Source organism: Giraffa tippelskirchi, chromosome 3 (assembly GCF_054371585.1).
Source record: "Giraffa tippelskirchi isolate mGirTip1 chromosome 3, T2T-mGirTip1v1.2.pri, whole genome shotgun sequence".
Taxonomy (NCBI): domain Eukaryota; kingdom Metazoa; phylum Chordata; class Mammalia; order Artiodactyla; family Giraffidae; genus Giraffa; species Giraffa tippelskirchi.
Window position 1 is genome coordinate 36766280 of NC_137277.1, and position 20346 is coordinate 36786625.

Genomic DNA, 20346 nt, shown 5'->3' on the forward strand with positions numbered 1-20346 from the left:
CTCAGTCACTTTGGGCCCCTGTTAGTGATGTTATTGTTATTATTGTTATTATCCTCATCTGATGGCAATTCTTTGTCAATTTTTAGTTGATCAAAACCCTGTAAGAAAAGATGGGTGAATGGTAGAATCTGGACATGACACCTTACCCTGAACACCCTACCAACTCTGAGGTTTTAACTGAAAACCAGCAAATAATGAACAGTGTTATATATAAAAGTGAAGTGATGGTAGATTGCCTATTTAGCAGCTATTCCCTTCATTTTCCTTGATGGCAAAGCCCACTTCCAGCCAGAAAGGCTGAGACTAAGCCTTTCCTATAGCTGGGAAGGCTGAAAGGCTGAAAATAGGTCTTTTCTATAGATGTGAACCAATCCAGACCAACGAGACATTAGCAAAAGTTGCTGGGAGCTTCTGGGAAAGTTTTTCCTAATTAATGGAAAGTTCGATGGGAGAAAATGCCCCCTTTCCTTCCTAGGTTTATTATCATAAGAGGATGTGATTGTTAGCTTTCCTTTCATGGGAAAATTCTCTTAGCTTTCCCCTCATGGTGGCAAAATAGCGGCCACGAGGGGAAAGCTAAGAGAATCTAAGAAAAGTCAGCTCATGCCTCTGAGTCTTAAATCTGATGAATTCTGGAGTGAGTGCTTACCAAGATGCCTTGGTTTGTGAAGTCATAAATTTCTTATTGTTTAAATTACCTTTCATTGGATAGTCTGTTCCTTGCAGCCTAAAGCATACTAACTGATACACACGATTTGTAAAATTTGTTGCTAGTAAACCAGAGCATTTCTGGGGAACAATCTTGTCTGTATCACAAAGAAGATCAGACTGTTAACTATTTTAAAGAAAACTAAATTCACTGATTTGGGGCATGGGTAAGCCATCAGTTCTTAAATCAGCTAAGGTAGTAGAACAGGAATTGTTTCCAAATGATAGTTTTCCATATTTGTAGGGATTTTAACATCATCACTGTTGCTCAGAATGGAAACTGTCTTCTTATTTCTGAGTTTATCTATGAGTATGACACTGGTGGCTGACTTGGGGTTTCCTGTGGGGCTAGAATACACAAAAATGTCCTGTGAAATCTTGACGTACCTAACTATATCATCCAAACTGGAAACAACTTTGTTGGTAGAAAACATGGTTTTATTACAGGTGCCCTGTATAAAATCTCAGCCAAGTTACACAGGCCCAGATAAAAATGATCTGTTTTTGTCACACTGGTAGATTTTCCATTAATGATCAACATTCAATAAATATTTATTAGGTGCCTAATATATGCCAGGGTTTGAGCTGGACACTGGGACTATAGTGGTGAGCCAGACAGCTTCCACCCCAAAGAGTCCCGAGTTCCACCCCAAAGAGTCCCGAGTTAGGAAGGAGGATAAGAAATTAACTAAGCAATTATAATGCAGAGCAAGAAGTGTTTCATCAGGGCCAATGGCAGGGAGCGGTGAGATCCCATGAGGTCACTCATGAGTGTTTGGAGGGAGATGCAGGGACAGGACCCTGAGAAAGATTGGCATTGACAAGATGTTTCAGAAGGAGGTGTTCTTGCAAAGATGGAGACAGGCCAGTCAGGCAGGAGGAGAACCAGAAGATGGTGGTGGCCCAGAAACCAAGGAGGAGTTTACACATGTCTGGTATTTACTTTTTAACTTTTGGTGTAGATGTGGATGGTTTTTGGAAAATTTTAAAGGGAAAGCATGCTTGGTAAACACTTCTATCCTTTAGCCATTTTTTTCCTATAATTAAAAAATATAATTAATTAATTTATGGCTGCGCTGGGTCTTTGTTGCTTTGTGCAGGCTTCCTCTAGTTGTGGCGATCAGAGGCTACTCTATTGCAGCGCTTGGGCTTCTCATTGAGGTGGCTCCTCTTGTTGTGGAACAGAAGCTCTAGGCGTGCGGGCTTCAGTAGTTGTCATGTGTGGGCTCTAGGGCACGTGGGTTTTTTCTAGGATTTAAGAAATGAGTCCTCTCTGGCTCATGGAATACCAGAGTTTCCTAAGGCCATAGTTAGAGAACCACTGGTCTACAACAAGGAGGTATTACAAGGAGTTGCAAGTTTCTATGGAGTCTAGAAAGAGAAAACCTGGGAGGAAGCACATGTCCTCAATGGTCCAGCAGTGGTTATGTGGTTGAGGGGGATGACAGGTACACGCTTTCCATCTCTCAAGGAGGAGCTCAGTCCAGGTGTCACTCCTGGGCCTTTCCACCAGTTATGCTGCTCGCTCTGCAAGCCTGTTAGCTGGATTTCTCAGGGATTGCTTAGAAGTCAGCATCCTGTGAGTCTGGCTAGACAGTGTCAAGTCCTCAGGTGTCAGCACATCAACTTGAAGGAATGGATGAGGTTCAGGAGCCTACAAAGCTTAATCAGGCCTTGGCGACCCCACTAGGACACTTGTATAACTGGACAGCAGCCCACTCCCCGGGTGTATCATTAGGTGTAGCATGTTGAACTGGAGTTTCTGCCTCCCAGTCACTCAGGGACAGGAATCTGGCAAGGAGGATATGATGCTGTTTGTCTTGAATGCTACACAAGGGGGGAAGCAGTAATGAAAATATCGGACAAGGGTATTAAAGACCCCTGAACTCTCATCTTGAATCTGCCACTGACTTGCCCCTTTCTTTCCTGTTCCCTATGATTTTGCCTGGGGAAACCTTCTTTCCTCCAGTACACATATTGCAAAATCAACACCCCTATGGGTAACGTCTATCCTGTGGTCCAGAAGATGACTTCTATTCTTTGTTGATTGTTACGGTGCAGCCGGGAAGCAGTGAAAAAATTCTGGCTGGGAACTTGGATCTCTGTGGTTAGTTTGGCCGATGTCATAGAGAGGCCTTGGGACTTGGGGTTGTGTAGGTGGGGAGGGTTCACAAGAATGAAAAGCACACCCCCACCCTTGAAGAATGCACAAGGCATGATGTGTGACTTGTGTGCAACAGCGCTTAGCTGTGACTACCACCCACAACCCCTCAATGTGTGAGGTGGGTGGAGGGGGTGGGGTCTGTGCAGGGGATGGGAGTCTGGGAGGCTCGTACAATCAAACACCAAGATTTAAGACACTTAGAACCACACAAACAGGGGAAGAATGCCGAGAACTGAGTGGTTTCTCAGGGTGGAGGGAAGTGGGGAGGGCTTTGCAGGGTCCAGTGGGCCTCTGGATGGAACCTTGCTCAGCAGAAGGCCAAGGCCTGACTCCTCTCCATTCTCAGAGCTGAGCACAGGCAGCTTTCCTCTGGCTGCAGTTATCTGACCACTGATGCTTCTCCATCTGATTCAGAAAGTCTTTATCTTATAGAGCTCCATAATGTTACCACTGGCTTTCGGACCTGGGCACTTATTGAACTTCAGCCATTCTTGACTGTTTTTAAAATAAGCTCTGTGAACCGTCTTCTGCTTGCCAAAAGGAAGAAACGTTTGCTTCAAGATGATGGTTTTCTGTATTGGCAGGGACATCAACATCATCATAGTCTTCCTCAGGCTCCATATAGCTTGGGACGGTGGTTGTCTTATTTCTAACTTTATGTACCAAAGAGTATGCAGCTGGTATGGGCTGACTTGGGGTTTCCTGTGGGGCTAGAATACACAAAAAGGTATCAGATGCAAAGCTAGCATGTGTTTATGTATTTTTGACCAAGTGGCTCTGCATGATTTTCATGGGTTTCAGTGATCCTCCCACATCTTGGTGGACCAGATCCCCATTTCACAGAGGAAACTGAGGTCCAGCCATGACACAGTCTCGGGCTCACCCCAGTGAGTAAGTAGCAAACATCAGTCAGACACCTTGACTCCCGTGTTGCTTTGCCTGACTGCACTGCAGTGGGAACCACAAGACAGAAGTTCAGACAAGAAACTGACCAGAGCTAGTAGTGGAATGAGTAGTGCTGTGCCTACAGGTTCTAATTCTCATAAGGAAGCGATACAAACAATATCTCCTTTCAGACACATCCCTCACAATGACTGAACACTGCATTCCAGAACTATCTATAATTGCTCACATCCATCACCCCTCTGCTAAGAAGGAAGGGGGCAGTGGTGTCACATAGCACATGGACTAAAGTGGGAGGAAAATCTCAGCTCCCCCTTGATGGGGCCTGGAACTGCCTCCCCACAATCACATCTTTTCCTAAGAGAACTTGAATAACAACCACCATTTCAGTTCTGCAGTCAGATCCAAACTCATCTTCAGGATTCAGCAGTCACTAGCTGTGTGACCATGAGTTAGTTGCTTAACTTCTCTGTGCTTCAGTGTCTTCCTCTGTCAGATGGACATAATAATGTACCTGCTGCTTATAGTTGTTGAGAGGATTAAATGAGACAGTACCTATAAAGTGCCTAGCACGGGATCTGACACACAGTGCCTGCTCAATAAATGCTAGCTAATATTACTATTTATCTATTCAATTAAAATATTTTCTTTTCTTTTGTTTTAGAAACAGCAGGTCTTTACTGCAAATACAAATATTAAAAAAAATAGTGTCTGGAGCTTAGTAGATAATGGATGAAAATATTTTAATAGATATTAGATATCTATTAAATAGACATCTATATTTAATAGATATTCAATTAAAATATTTTCATCCATTATCTACTAAGCTCCAGACACTATTTTTTTAATATTTGTATTTATTTATTTGGTTGTCCAGGGTCTTAGTTGTGGCATGCAAACTTTTTAGTTGTATGGCACGTGGGGGATCTAGTTCCCCAACCAGGGATCAAACCCAGGCCCCCTGCCCTGGGAGTGTGGAGTCTTACCCTTGGACCTCCAGGGAAGTCCCTCTAGGCACTGTTCTTAATGGTGGGTAAACAACGGTGAACAAGACAAGAAAGGCACCTATTTTCTAGAGTTTGTATTATAATGGAGGAGACAGATAATGGACAAATGAAGGATAATTAAATAAGCTCACTTAGGATAATTGCCATAAACTTCAAAAGGAGAATTAGAAGGATTTCTTTATGTAGGATGGTCAGGGATGAACTCTCTGAGGTGGTAACATTTGAGCTGACACCCGAAGGGTGAGGTAAAGTCAGCTGTATGTAGAGCTTAAGGAAGAATATTCCAGTCAAGGGAACCAGGCAGAGATTTTCTGATATGAAGTGTGAGAGGCCCAGTGTTCCTTTATACCCATGCCGCAAGCTGGAATTTGAATATGAATTTACACATTGAATATTGGAAGCATTGGTACTTATTTTGTACTCCTCCCCTCCACCTTAAACTTAATTCATCTCCTTGAAACAGGCTGCTGCCATCTGAAAATTCTGGTATGATAGACTGAAAGTTTGTGTCCCCACAAAATCCATATGGTGAAACTCTAACCACCAGTGCAGTTGTATTCAGAGATGGAGTCTCCAAGTAAGTAATTAAAGTTAAACAAGGTCAGAAGGGCAGGACCCTGATCCAATAGGATTAGTGCCCTTCTAAGAGACACCAGAGAGCTGTCTTCCCTCCATGTGAGGACACAGTGAGAAACTAGAAGTATTCTCACCAGAAACCAGATTGGCCTGTCACCTTGATCTTGGACTTTTAGCCTCCAGAACTGTGAGAATTTACTGTCATTTAAGCCACATTGTCTGTGTTACTGTTTTATGGGCAACCCAAGCTGACTGCTTCCCAAGTGGCTCAGTGGTAAAGAATTTGCCTGCTAATGCAGGAGACACAGGAGAGGTGGCTTCGATCCCTGGGTCAGGAAGATCCCCTGGAGGAGGAAATGGCAATCCACTCCAGTATTCTTGCCTGGAGAATCCCATGGACAGAGGAGCCTAGTGGGCTATAGTCTGTGGGGTTGCAAAGAGTAGGACTTGACTGAGCAACTGAGCACAAGCTGACTCAGATGCCAAGACAAGTTCATTATTCTACCCTGAATGAGACTGTTATCAGCAAAATATACTCACAGGCAACTTCTGGAGAGAGCATATCCCTGGGTGGCAGAGGGGGTAATTGAACTGAGAATTGTTCCGTAACATTCCTGGAAGAGAGAAAGAATAGGAGTCAGTGTTTGGTTTTGATCATGCCTGCCATTTAAGAGAAAATGTCAAGGGAAATGGACAGAGTTGAACATTCAAATCTTGGTCCCTAAAGACTGAAAGCATCTCCTTTCTTTTCTAGGTCTTGCATCCCATCTGTAACTGACACTCTAAAGAAATCATTTCTTTAGCCCAGGGACCATTTGGATTTGAGGGTGTGGAGCAGAAGCACTCTAACTTAGACCACGGAGCTCATCTTCCTGTGTTTACCTGAGCTGGATCAGGAGGGGGAGGTAAGCACCAGGTGTATTTTGATGTGCAAAATGGATGTGCAAAACCTGGGCTTCCCAGGTGGCTCAGTGATAAGGAATCCACCTGCCAGTGCAGGAGATATGGGTTCGACCCCTGATCTGGGAGGTCAACATACTGCTGAGCAACTAAGCCCATGCGCCACAACTATTGAGCCTGTGCTCTGGAGCCTGGGGAGCCACAACTATGGAACCCATATGCTGCAGCTATTAAAGCTCTTAGCCTGTGCTCTGCAACAAGAGAAGTCACAGCAGCGAGAAGCCCTCATACCTCAATGAAGAATATCCCCCACTCACCACAACTGGAGAAAAGCCCTTGAAGCAATGAAGACCCAGCATAGCCAAACAAACAAACAAAAAACAGGTGTACTCCTAATGCTAAACATACACCCACCATATGACAGCATCATTGGGTTTATATCCTGCTGATCAAAAGATATGTTACTAGAATGTTTATAACAGCACTATTCATAACAGTGGCAAACTGGATGCTACCCAAATGCCCATAAGTAGCAGAATGGATAAATTCATCATGGTTCAGTTCCACAGTGGAACACTCTATGGTAATAAGAATGAACAGTCTACAACTACACACAATGAATCTCAAAAAAGTGCTGAGCAGAAGAGGTTAAACACTGAATAACACTTACTGTATAATTCCATGTATATGAAGTATAAAGACAAGGAAAAATGAGCCTATACTATTTCAGACAGTGATTATCCTTAGGGTTTAAAGGCTGAAAGGGCATCTATGAGATTGAGGTGCTGGTAATTTTGTTTCTTGATCTGGGTGCCAGCTACCGTGTCTGTTTAGTTTGTGGAAATTCATTGAGTTGTACTCTTACCATATGCATTTTTATGTATTTATATTATACTTTGGTAAGAAGTTTCAGGGGCTTCCCAGGTGACTCAGTGGTAAAGAATCTGCCAGCCAAGCAGGAGATGTGTGTTGGATCCCTGGGTCAGGAAGATCCCCCGGAGAAGGGAATGGCAACCCACTCCAGTATTCTTGCCTGGAAAAATCCCATGGGCAGTGGAGCCTGGTGGGCTACAGTCCACAGGGTCACAAAGAGTTGGACACGACTAGGTGACTGAGCACGCACACACCAGCTCAGTAGCACAGGCACAAGAATGGAAGTGGACAGGCGGTTCTCAAAATTAAAAAGCGGGATTCCCCACACTTACTCATACATCATTTCTTCATCTCTCTGCTTTTGTTTCAAGGACTTGGAAACTTCCCATTTCTTGCCTAAGGAAAAAAAGAAGCATATTCATTTAGGAAGAATTGTCCAAAATTGTGATCTTTAGAGTTTAGAAGAGATTAGAGAATGGGCAGGTTCAGGATAGTCAGAAGAAGAACCATCCAGAGAAAACAGACTTAGGGGCACAGAGCTCATAAGTGATAGAGTCAGAATGTCATCCAGACCGTCTGACCTCAGAGTCTGGGACTAATCCAGTGTGGGCTGTGGCTGCTTCCTCATCGCCTGGTACTGTGTCTACCTAGCATATAGTTGTCACTTGGAAGTACTAGTTGAGTGAATAGCCAAAAGCATTAATGGTAGGAAATGAGATGAAGAATGGGAACAGCAGTTTGTAAACTGTGATATGCTGGACGTGTAAGTTATTATTAATTATAACCTACTTGTTAATAGGAGTGGGTCAGGATAAAAGAGAATAAATAAAGTTTTTGTTCAGGGTCATATTTTGTCCATATCTAAAAGCAAAATGTTTTGGGACTTCCCTAGTGGTCCAGTGGTTAAGAATCTGCCTTCCAATGCAGGGGACATGGTTCGATCCCTGGTCAGGGAACTAAGATCTCATATGCTTCGAGGCAACTAAACTGGCACACCACAGCTAGCAAAAGCTTGTGCACCGCGCCCAAGAACCTGTGCAACCAAAATTAAAACAAATAAAAATTTAAAAATGAAATATTTTAAAAAGGCAAGTGGATAGAGGACTATAATGGCTAGAATACACTTTCTGTATTTAAAAAACCTAATTACCATCAGGGGGTGGAGGGGAAAGGACTTTGAATGAGGAGCCCAGTGTACCCGAGTTCTGGCCCCAACTGCCGCCAAGTCCTAGGAGACCCGAACCAAGGATTTGTCTCTCTCTGAACCTTGCTTTTCTTATCTCCAAAGAGAGATTGAAAAGAATGACAGAAGCTTTCATTCCTGAGCAGCCTTGACCTTCCAGCACTGGTTCAGCAGGACCCTGAGGCCGTGTCCAGATGCATCAGGAGGACAGGGCCCTGATCATGGAGGGATGCCCCCTAGGTGCCCCAGGGCAAGACGGCCATACCTCTCAGAACATTTACCATCCCCAGGGGTACTCCAGGCCTAGGTCATTAGGTAGGGGGTAGGATCTTAAGAAAACTCACTATTGAACCAGAATTTCATGTTTTTGGAGATGAATATTAAAGTAGAAATTCACTTGTAGATAGTCTAAATTTACATTAATCCTCCAGGAAGCTGCTTATTTATGTCCAAGTGTGCTAAGAACCTCTATCCAAGGCACATATAATACCCCCAAATTCAGAGTATGATCTTAGAATAGGCAGTCACTGTGATCAACCATGAATTAGGTCCATTTTTCATGCCTGAAGACTGTTTTTTTTATACCACACTTCAAAATGTGAAGGTACACCATGGGGTAAGGTGAGAGATAGAAAACTCAAATTAGGACTTTTTTTTAGATAGCTCAAAAACACTCAGTTTTTTAATTTTTTTTTTTTTTTTTGTATCTTGCATGTCATGTGGGATCTTACTTCCCTGACCAGGGATTGAATCCATGCTCCCTGCTTTGGAAGCGTGGAGTCTTAACCATTAGACAGCCAGAGGTGTTCTAAGACATTTTAAAAAACTACTTTGTGGAGAATGATTGCCATACAAAACGCAGTACGTATTTCATGTATACAACTCAATGCATTTGGAATCAAGACAGTTTTTGACATTCCATGCGCTTGTACTCTCAAGTTCCAGAGGTAAGGTGCTGTGATCAGCAGCCACATTGGAGAGAGACAGCACTGGAGAACAGGGTGCCTTGAAACTGATTCTGCTTTTACCCAAGCCCTGAGGGCCAGAAGAGTTCTGGGAGATTAAGTAAGCTCCCTCCCTTCCCTGTGCATAGGGGGAAATTGAGGCCCAGAGACATAAATTAGTAGCAGAGCTAGGACTCAGACCCAGAGTGCATGATGCTAAATCCAGAGTTCAGCCCATGCAAGCCCAGAACTAATCTTTTTGCCCTAAAGAACCCTCAATGCCCTGACAACCACTTCTTCCCTTCTCTCCCTCCACCTGCCCAAGGGGGAGGGTCATTACCTTGTCTAAACAGACACCTACAGACACAGAACAGGATGGTGCCCAGGCTCACAGAGGTAAAGATGATGGCCACAGCCAAGATGATCCAGAAATTGTCCTCCCACCATTTCGTGGCCTTGGAATCCTGAGAAGAATGGAGGGAGAGGATAAGACATGAGTGAAGGGCTTTTTTGGGGGTGGAGGCAGTTATCTCCCACTTTGTGCAGCTACATCTGCTTAGGGACCAGGCAGGCATTTGTTCACAATCAAACCCTGCTGATTTGCAGCTGAGAGACTTCAGGCAAATGATTAGCTTTCTCCAAGCCTCAGTGTCCTCACCTGCAATATGCGAGTGATGCTGTCTACTACCTTACAGGGAATTTACGAAAATTAGAGGTAAGACATGTACTTATCAGTTACTCTAGAAACTGTAGACATAATCACTGCTTTTCTTTATACTGTCAAACAAGCAGCAGGAAGGGGAAATGCCATTTAAAGCAATAACTGACAGCAGTTGTTTTTATATCAAAGGGACAACTAGACTAAATTCATAATAGGGCAGATAGAATTTTGAGAGCTTTTTTGGGGGATGTGTGTGTGGGGGGTGCTTCCCTGGTGGCTCAGATGTAAAGAATCTGCCTATAATGTAGACCTGGGTTCAGTTCCTGGGTTGGGATGATCCTGTGGAGAAGGGACTGCCAACCCACTCCAGTATTCTTGCCTGGAGAATTCCATAGACAGAGGAGCCTGGCAGGCTGCAGACCATGGGGTTGCAAAGAGTCAGATACAACTAAGCGACTAACATTTTCACTTGTTTTTTGAGGTGGAGGTTAGAAAAATACCTTGATGGATCTCTTTGAGTGAGGCATGATCAGAGGGAGAAAGATGCAAAGCAAACTGAATCAGTCTGCATGAGAAAAGATTCGTTTCCGTTATAGGTTATTACAAGATGTAGAATATAGTTCTCTGTGCTATACAGAAAATCCTTTATATATATATATATATATATGTACAGTAAATACTTTATATATAGTAGTGTGTATCTGTTAATCCGATGTTCCTAGTTTATCCCTCTCCTCCTTCCCCTTTGGTAGTTATAAGTTTGTTTTCTAGTTCTGTGAGTTTGTTTCTGTTTTGTAAACAAGTTCATTTGTATTATTTTTAAAAATTCCATATCTAAGTGATGTCATATAGTATTTGTCTTTCTGTGTCTGACTTACTTCACTTAGTGTGTTCTTCTCTAAGTCCATCTGTGTTGTGTAAGTGGTAATATTTCATTCTTTATGGTCGAGTAATATTCCATGGTATATATGTGTGTGTGAATATATATGTATACCTCCACATTTTCTTCATCCATCTATCTGTTGATGGCCACTCAGTCTCTTTTCTCTTACTTAAATGTCTCCTAGTTCTTAGTCTAATTTTCCCCTCATATTTTCTATCTCTTTGACTTTTTCTTTTACTCCTGACGGATTTCTCCAAGGAGAAATATAAACATACTCTTCAGAGCTATAGGAACACACACCAGACAGAGTTAAAAGCTGCTGCATCTGAAGAGCATGACTGGGTGTGGGGAGGGAAGCGAGAGGCCTGGAGGCTGTGAGTGTTCTTTGTAAACCCTCTGAATTCTTTGCTTTTTTATCTTTCTTAACTTTTGTGTTTACTTTTATAACACTGCTGAGTCAATCAACTATTTAGTGTAGCTTCCTTTTGTTCAGATTTCAAGTTCAAAGAAATTTTATTCTCATCAGATTCTTGGGAAAGAAAGAGGAAATAGGATGATGCCAGAAAGTGAAACTATGGGTCACTTTTCAGAACTATGCAAAGTGGTAAATATTCTGCAGTCCTGTCCTCACAAATCTAATGGCTTTGATTTCCCATCAGATGTTTTGAGCATGTTTAGTGCACCAAGAGCTTTCTCATCACTCATCTTATTTCACCCTCACCACTACACTCTTTTCTAGACAGGGCCTGAGACAAAGATGTCTCCTCTAGGTCACCCAGGTAGGAGGGAGGGTGGAACATTTCCTCTCTATGTTTCAGGCCCTTCCAGTGTCAGGATGCCTCTGAATCATCAAGGAGAGATGGAGGTCAGAATATCTCACTTTACTTCAAAAGGAACATCGCTGTGGTAGTCATATGATGGTGTGGGGGCCCAAGGCATTCCCCAGAATGAATGATCAGGGTTTGAGAATGAAAGTTCCAAGTTCCCCATAACCTAAGATCAGAGAAATAGCTCTCCCCCCATGGACTGCTGACAGGTGCCTTTTCAACAGAACCAAGACGAGCTGGTCTTTTTGGGAGCATGCAGCTCAGTCCCTGCTTCCATGCTTTGGGAGCATGCAGCTGAGGAAGGGGCTTCCTCACCCACATCCCAATGGGTGCCCCCCCCACCCCGAGAGAGGGGACAGGAGCCCTGGGGAGAGATGGCAGGGAGTACAGCCGGTGGGCAGTGTGTCATGGCTGTATAGTCCAGTTCAGGCTCTGGAAAGTATGGAAACTGAGTCCCACTTGTGTTGTCAGACCTGGAGTGGATAAGGTCGTGGGGCACAGGCTTCCTGAGAGCTACTGAAGCATCAGGCAAAGAGGTGTTTACATGAGAGGAGGCTGGCAGCCAGCCCAAAGGTGCAGCTGAGTCTCTCAAGGGACCCAAGGGACTCAAGGACCAGGGGTGAGTCTCCACCCAACACCACAGACTCCATCAGCAGCAGTGACCCAGCGAGGGGAGCTTCCTGTGGAAAACCGTCTGTCCCTGTGTTTCCTCCTCAATCCCATACCAGGGGGGTAAGGTCAGGGAGGGGTGCTTAGGGAGCTGAGGCAGCCTTCACCCCTCACCCCACTCTCTACTCCCCTCAATGGGCAAAGCGGGGAGCTTTGAGTCAAAGATGAGATGGAAGTTTTTAAATGAGCGTGACTAAATTTTTAAAACTGAAATGAGTCTGCTTAGTAATCAAAAGTTTTGGGGTTGGACCGAAATGTCACTGGGGGAGGCCTCTCCCTGTTGGAACAAGGCAGGAAGCCAGGCAGTAGTGTCGTTAGAAACAAACTGCATCTGTTCGCTGTGGCCACTCCAACAAATCACCGTGGATGCCACAGCTAAAAACAACACAGAAGTGTCATCCAGCTAAATTGCTGGATAACACAACAGCCAGCATGTTGCGATTGGGCAGGGTTGGCCCCTTCCGAAGGCCCCACTGGAGAAGCCACTTCCTTGCTCCTTTCAGCTTCTGGAGGTTGCTTGTGGTCCTTGGCTCACAGCCCCCTCCTCCTTCTCTCTGACAGTCCTTCCCCAGTCACATCTCACCTCCTCTTGTGCCTCCCTCTCCCACTTATAAGGACTCTTGTGATTACAATGGGCCTCCCTGGTGGCACGGCTGTAAAGAACCTGCCTGCCAATCCGGGAGAGGTAGGTTTGATCCCAGGGTCGGGAAGATCCCCTGGAGGAGGAAATGGCAACCCACTCCAGTATTCTTGCCTGGAAAATCCCATGGACAGAGGAGCCTGCCGGGCTACAGTCTGAGGGGTCACAAAGAGGTGGACATGACTGAGCATGCATGCACACACGCATGCTGTGGTTACATCTGGCTCACCTGGATAACCCAGGTTCATCACCGCGTCTCCAGGTCAGCTGATTTGCAACCTCAGTTCTGCTTGTGACCACAGTTCCTCCTTGCCTTGTAATCTGACATAACCACAAGTTCCAGGGGTTGGGATGTGCACATCTCGGGGTGGGTGGGACCACCACACAAACCACCTCATGCTCATACTGCAGGAAGATGAGACTCTATGAAAGTGGTCTCATGGGTTTATACATTATAAAAAATTTAAAAAATTTTTTTTTTGCCTTCTGTTGATGTTTCCGGAATGAAAGGGGAAAAAGTCAGCAATGATCCTGTCATCTCTGATCAGAAGTCCACCACAGAGTGCTCGATGTTGCTGGCCCAGGGAAGAAGCAGTGAGGACCCACCACGAGGCTGGGGACAGACGTGGGTCTCTGTGTCTGGGAGGGGACTGCCACATGGGAGGAGACTTTTTTTTTTCAAGAGTCTGAGGTCATTGGAAGTTTCTCAAGGCTGGACTTGGGCTCAGAGATAAGAGAGGGCCCTGTGAGCCAGAGTGGGGGCTCATAGTGCAATATGGACCAGAGGAGGGAAGGATTCAGTGTGGCCCCAGAGCTGATGCAAAGCTGAGCCATAGGTCAGCAGGTCCTGGGCCCGGGGAGGGTGAGGTTCTGAGTCTACAGATACAGGTTAGGGGTCCTGGCTGCCAGGAGGAGGGCAGGGCCTCAGCTCAGTTCCCATCAACCAGGGGAGCATTTGGTGGACACCACAAATGGAAAAAAGAAGAGTCAGAAGAACAAGGGAGCTGCCTTTAGTCATTAGCTATTGAGGACCTTGGTGTGTCAGACCCCAGGGCAAGAACTTGAGGAAGAGTGGAAATTCCCAACCTGGGGCCTGGCCATTGGGACTTTGTTTTAGTAAAGTTCTCCAAATGATTCTAGTGGGAGGCCAATGTTGAGAACCATCGACATACATGTTATCACCTAATCCTTATAACCTGGTGTTGGGAGGTGTTATTATTACCCTCATTCTATACAGATAAAAAGAGAGAACTCAGAGGGTTTAGGCAATTTGTTGAAGGCAGCACGGCTAGTAGCTGACTAGTCTAAGATTGCAGCGCAACCTGGTCTGATACCAAAGTTCATGCTATTTTTACTCTGTCAGATTGACACCAAGTTGATAAATACTTCTTGTCATAACAGAACTGAAAGCAGAACCCTCGGTCAAGAAATTCCAGTATTGGCAAGACCTCCGGCTTGAGTTGTGACTTGTTCCAAATAATAAGAACCTCAATATGAAAATGCATCTTAGAAAAGTAACATACATTATATGCTACCTTACCATGAGTTCAACCACAATGTACGGCAGGTCATAATTATAACCCCACTTTAGAGAAAAGAGAGTAGAAGTTTAGATGAGCTCAATGAACTTGCCCAAGGTCATAAGTGGAAAAAATCAGAAGCTAAGCCCGGGACTCTTAATTGTGACCACCAAGCCAAAGCTTTGGGAAATGTACTAAAATGCAGATAGATACCACAGTCTGTGCCCCGACTCTACTCCCAATTCTGATTTGTAACTCTGGTGTGGAACTCGGGGCTCACCATTGTTAACATGCACTCCAGTGGATTTTCAGGCCTCAGGGAGAAACACTGCATCAAGCCAGCCTGCAGAGCCCCGAGCTGTGGAGTTAAGGAGGCTGGGGGCTTGTCCCTTGCAACATTCACAGGCAGTAGAAGCAGCAAAGTAGACTGAAGGCACTAAAACAAACCCATTGAACCCAAAGACTTCTCCTGTTTGCTTGTCACATGGCTGATGGAACTCCATCTTCAACACATCACTCTCTTCAGAGCAAAGTTCTATGCTCCCTCCTCTCCCTGCTTCCCCTCCATTTATACCCATTTGCCTGATACTGGCATTTATACCGTCAGTACCAGACACTGAGGAAGAGGAACTGATTTTTATTAGGGTGTGAATGACTTCATGGAGCCTTGGGATTCCTTCCCCAGGGCGTTGGCCGGAGCAAGGGCATCCTAGAATCTTATTCAAAGTCCTTAGAGGATAGTCATAACCGAACATGGCATTGGAGTGAAGTTCCTGCAGGGCTAAGGCGACCTGGGAAGACCTGCTGTCTGCCCATTGTCCTGCCTGCTTGTCCTCCCTTCCCAGCTTCACAGATGCTCCTTGCCCCAGAGCTCAGTGTCCTGCACTCTCTCAACCCGCTTCTTCTCAATCACCCTGTCCTCAGACGGACTTTGCATCTCAGTCACTCCTCTGATAACAGCTTAAAGAGAGCTCTAGTCAGCTTGATGAAAGCCCAGAAGGCAAGGGAAGCCTGAATTTCAAGAAAGGGGAAAGTGAGATCGAGGAAAGATTGTTTAAAATACAGGGAGTCAGTGTGTTTATAAACTGTGAAAGTGTCAGGAAAAAGGACAAAATGAAATGCAGGCAGAGAAGAGAGAGCAAAAGCTACCTTCAGGGGCTCAGATGGAACAATCAGCTTTTAAAAGGGAACAAGGATGGAGGGAAGGCTGTGCTGTTAGCAGAACCAGACTGGGATGAGAAGGCAGGAAGCTGGCCGGAAGCTCCTGTCTGAGTTAGGAAGAGTCGACAGGCAAGGTGCTGGGGGCGGCGAGGTGGGAGGCAGACAGCCCTGCCTCCCACTCTGCAACATGCTATGATCAATATTCAAAATGCAATTTTCCCCCTCCAACTGAGCCTGCCTACATTTACTGTGACAGCTGTCTGATGGTTTATTTTGCTGTTCATCATCTCCTACACAGGCTGTAAGCTCCCGGAGAGCAAGAATCTTGCTGCTCCCTCTACTACTCTTTCTAGTGCCTAGAACTTCACCTGGAATGCAGTGGGAGTGCCATACGCATCTGTGAATAAATGAATGAATGACTGACGGCCCCGCCTCTTTCCCTCTTTCCTTGTCGGGGGCAGGCTTCCTCTCTAATGATGCAGTAGGCAGTTTGGATCCAGGGTCTGAAATTCAAGTGCTGGCATTCTAGTTCTAAAGCACCTCACCTGGACACAAGAGCTTGGGCAGGCTCCCTGCTCTCCCCCTGCCTTTGGTCATGGGCTTTAAGCGGCTGGCTGGGAAGCAGAAGCCAGGCAGACAGGTGTGGAGGGTGGAGTGGCAGCTTCTCTCTCGTGGCTGCTCTGTCCTCCGTAGCCTAAGACCCTCAGTTTTGAGTAGGGTCAGGGTGAGAGAGCCACTAAAAGCAACTACCAGCCCAGCCCTGACTCTCACTTCCCCAAAAGGTGTTTCCGGGGATTCAGTGGCAGAAAACACATTCACTCTCCATCATCAGGAATTCTGGAGACTGTGGCTTTATTCAAGAATTTGCTTTTTTTTTTTTTCCTTAACGAAATTCCTCAGAGTAAGATGTACAATTTACAATGTGACAGCTACACATATATTCACATAAATAAAATGTTTCACAAAGTGTATCAAAGGACACAGAGTGCCCTCCAACTGACAGTTTCTCATCTATTCTAGCCTATTTCATGAGAAGAAGTCCTGAGTGTCAGCTTCTCAATTTATTTCAAAGTGTATTAACGGTCATGCCCTGTGTATTGAAAGACTTGGGTTTTTCTCATGAAAAATAAGTGACCTGAAATAGCCATGAGTCCCAAGAGGTGTGGTTGGAATGCGTGTGTTGGTGGGGTAGATTACAGTTTCAGAAAGTTAGAGTCAGAAAAAGGCTTTGTGGGAAGAGGTGGACTTGCAGATAGCTTAGCAGGAAGTTGGGGAGATGTGAATATGAGTCCCGTTTCTTACTCTGCCTTTATGGACACAAATCCCTCTACCAGAGGCCTGCCCTGTCCAAGACAGCAACCACTGGCCCCGTGAGGCTCTTCCCCTGAGCACTGGCTAGATGGCTAGTTGGGTATGTGCTGCAAGTGTGAAATATACGCTGGATTTCAAAGACTTGGTACAGAAAGAACATAACAGATCTCATTAATAAATGTTCATCTCAGTTACATGTTGAAATGATAGTATTTTGGATATAGTGGGTTAAGTAAAACATATTAATAAAATTAATTTCAGCTTCCCACCCAAATTATAACACTATTTCACCCCTGGGTTGGTGCAGTATGGAACAGAGGCTTACCCACAGGGGCTCAGAGCAGGGCTGGCCTCCTGCGGAACCCATAGAAATCTGAGGGACAGCTTTGCACTTTTGCAGGGCATGGAATGAGAGTCCGAACTGCTCTCCTCCTGGATCTCAAGTGTCTGGGAGACTCCAGATAATACTGAGGCAACACCTGCCAGCCAGCATGAGCTGTGCTTGCCCGAATTCATCTCTAGTTCCCAGACGGTCACTGCGCAGGCTTAGTGAGGCCAAGCTCCCACCAGACCCTGCCCTGCTGTTGTCAGCACCAGAAATGGCTGTCTGGATGGTTGATGGCCACCTAAAATCCAAGTATGGGATTTTCCTGGAGGTCCAGAGGTTAAGACTCCGTGCTTCCAAAGCAGGGGGTGTGGGTTCAACCCTTGGTCAGGGAACTAAGATCCCATATGCCGTAATGGTGTGGCCAAAATAAATTAAAAAAGTAAAACTCAAGCGTGCCTGGGGAAGGGTGGGAGCAGAGTATTAAAAGTTCAGTTTCTCTTCTCCCTCTCTCTGTCCTTCCACTTCTGTGAAAGGTTAAATATAAGTCCTAGAGAGCTAAAGAGGAGAAATCAAGCCAAACATATCCTTTTTCACACGTGTTCCCCTCAGTGTTATAGCTTATCACACCAGCTCTCAGATTAATCTTGTTGTCTGATTTATTTCATTACAGAGCTTGACTCTGTTCACATACACTCACCCATCATAGTTTATGGCCCCTGTGGCCACAGTTAGGAACTACATCTACCTGCTAGCAAAAATGAAAGATAACCATAAAATTCTATCATGGCAAAGTTGTGGTGAAACGGACCTTCCCACAGGGCCAGTGATAGTACACATTAATTTTAAATAAAATTTTGGAAAGAAAATAGTACATTTAAAAAATGATCACACCCTTTAATTCTATAATATCATTTCTAGAAATATAGTCTGAGAAATAATCTGAACAAAGTAAAACTCTAAGAGGACAACCATGTGCACCTTTGTAGAGATGAACAGGGAGCTGCCCAGCAGTCAAATTGGTGTCTCTTGGGGAAGAAAATTACACAAGGGCCACTTGATAGAATGTGTGTGTTAGTCAGTCGTGTCTGGCCCTTTGAGACCCCATGGACTGGGGCCTGCCAGGCTTCTCTGTCCATGGGATTTTCCAGGCAAGAAGACTGGAGACTTGATAGGATAGGATGCAGTAATTAAGGAATCATTAGAAAGAAAGTATCATGAACAATTGAGAAACCACATAAAATAAAAGGAACAGAATACTGACTTATATCTAGACTATAGCCACATCTTGTAACATTACTTGAAGATGTGACAGGAGAATGGCTGGGAGAAAACACAGAAAAGTGAATTTAGATTGTTCAGCGCGTGAGAGTAGGATCCCTCTTTCTTTCCCTCCCACCCAGCCTTGCTGTGAGGCATAAAGCAAACACATTTTCAAAAATTTAGGCATCGTGTTTTACAAGAGCTTCTGCTCCCTACTCTCAAACAGGTCAATTTTCTAGTATCTTTGAGATGTTTGGGGTGATGGGTTAGCAGAGCCCTCCAGAGCTGCAGGTCATTCAGAATTCTTAGTGAGTTTATCCCAGGATTTCTACAACCCAGGAGTCCTTCCTTGGGTCCATCCAAGTTTCTACTTGCCTTTGCTTGTAAGTAAGTGTTAGTCACTCAGTCACATCTGACTCTTCAGGACCCCATGGACTGTAGCCCGCCAAGCTCCTCTGTCCGTGGAATTCTCCAGGCAAGAATACTGGAGTGGGTTGCCATTCCCTTCTCCAGGGGATCTTTCTGACCCAGGAATCAAACCCAGGTCACCTGCATTGCAGGCAGATTCTTACTCGTCTTAGCCACCAGGGAAGCCCCTTGCTATTACTTACTTTTCCCTATTTGTTTGGCTCTGAGAATGTGAGGGAAACTTGAATCTGTCACCCAGGGACTCTCTGGCAGGAACGCGGGCCTCATGTTGAGTAGATGAAAGAGATCAGGGATGCTGGTGCCCTGAAGACAGCAGTGACATGTATGTCTAGAATGAACTTACATCAAAATGAAACATAGGTAACTTTCCGAAACAGCTATGCCTAAGAAAAAATGACTGGAAGGCAAGACAGCAGCACCCTCTTTACCATGATTGTCGTGAGGTGGTGGGATCAAGGGTCATTGTTTCCCCTATTGCTTTGCAGTTTTCTAATTTTCAGAAAGAGAAAAAGAAAGAGATGCTAAAAAAAAATTATTAAAAAGAAGCTCCCAGCCCTTGTCTTCTGCAGGCTCAACAATCCCCACTTCTGATGCTTCCTCAGATGTCCACACATGCAGAGGGACCAGGTAAGGGAGTGACATGAGGGACAACTGATGCGTGAGAAGGTGGAAGTGAAAAGGACAAAGCTGAACCCAGGGCCCCACCGCAGTAATTTTTTCCGGAGGGCAAGAGTAGATGGCTCAATGGAGGTCTTGACCCTGAAGCCTCTAAAAGAGAGGTCCTCTAAAAGAGAAGTCCCTGAATGCTAGAGACACAGCGACAAAGACACCAGGGTTGTTGATGCTCATCCCAGGGCTTCAGGGGGAGCCCCAAGTTCACAGAGTTAGTGCCTCGATCCCCATCCTCCCTCCAGCACAGACCTACTGAGGGTCCTCGCGTGGATCAGGTACCCAAACTCACCATCAGAATCCAGAGAATGACTACAACCTCCTCATACTACACATGTCTCACTCCCAGGTATTACATCATTCCAGCCTGAAAAGCAGGCCTCTTCATGAGCCCACCATACACACGAGGAGGCCCCAGGAGCTGGAGATGACCTTGAGGTCATCCAGCCAGCCACCAGCAGGGTGGTTTCTTCAAGGCCAGTTTTTCTCCAGCCCCACCCAGTGGTCCCCAGGCCCCAGGCTACAATCCCCCAGCCCAGGCCTGGAAGTCACCTGCCTTGACAGGGCCCAGGTGCTTACCTGAGTTGTAGGAGGTCCAGATGTAAACAGCTGAGGGGCCATCAGTGCTCTGAAGGCCACGGCTCAGCACAGCTGGGGAGAGGCAGTCCCTCACCCACAGGCGCTTCCACCCAGCCCGAGCTGTGAGTGCCAGCCTGACGACACTTCCCCT

At 45.4% G+C, this 20346-nt stretch overlaps 1 protein-coding gene and 1 long non-coding RNA gene across 3 annotated transcripts in view; one reads left to right on the forward strand and one right to left on the reverse strand.

The window, feature by feature from the left end:
- The window catches only part of LOC145541735 (uncharacterized), a 68030-nt gene that overhangs the window by 13344 nt on the left and 34340 nt on the right, over nucleotides 1-20346 (forward strand). For both annotated transcript variants that reach the window (XR_014079237.1, XR_014079238.1), the window contains exon 2: nucleotides 6113-6263. This is a non-coding gene — a long non-coding RNA (uncharacterized LOC145541735). The remainder of the gene's footprint in view (nucleotides 1-6112; nucleotides 6264-20346) is intronic.
- Nucleotides 1125-20323, reverse strand: SCIMP (SLP adaptor and CSK interacting membrane protein). The gene is made up of 5 exons (XM_081579057.1): nucleotides 20196-20323; nucleotides 9599-9722; nucleotides 7464-7527; nucleotides 5899-5972; nucleotides 1125-3582 (listed from the first exon to the last, which is right to left on the reverse strand). Exons 1-5 carry the CDS (start codon nucleotides 20235-20237, stop codon nucleotides 3374-3376), a joined length of 513 nt encoding a protein of 170 aa, XP_081435183.1. The 5' UTR covers nucleotides 20238-20323; the 3' UTR covers nucleotides 1125-3373.

Coding starts and splice junctions, on each gene's coding strand:
- SCIMP (XM_081579057.1), bottom strand. CDS start 20,237: ATGGCCCCTCAGCTGTTTACATCTGGACCTCCTACAACTCAG. Junction 9,723..20,195: donor CTGGACCTCCTACAACTCAG/GTAAGCACCTGG, acceptor CATTCTTCTCAG/GATTCCAAGGCCACGAAATG. Junction 3,583..5,898: donor GCTCTCTCCAGAAGTTGCCT/GTGAGTATATTT, acceptor TGTGTATTCTAG/CCCCACAGGAAACCCCAAGT.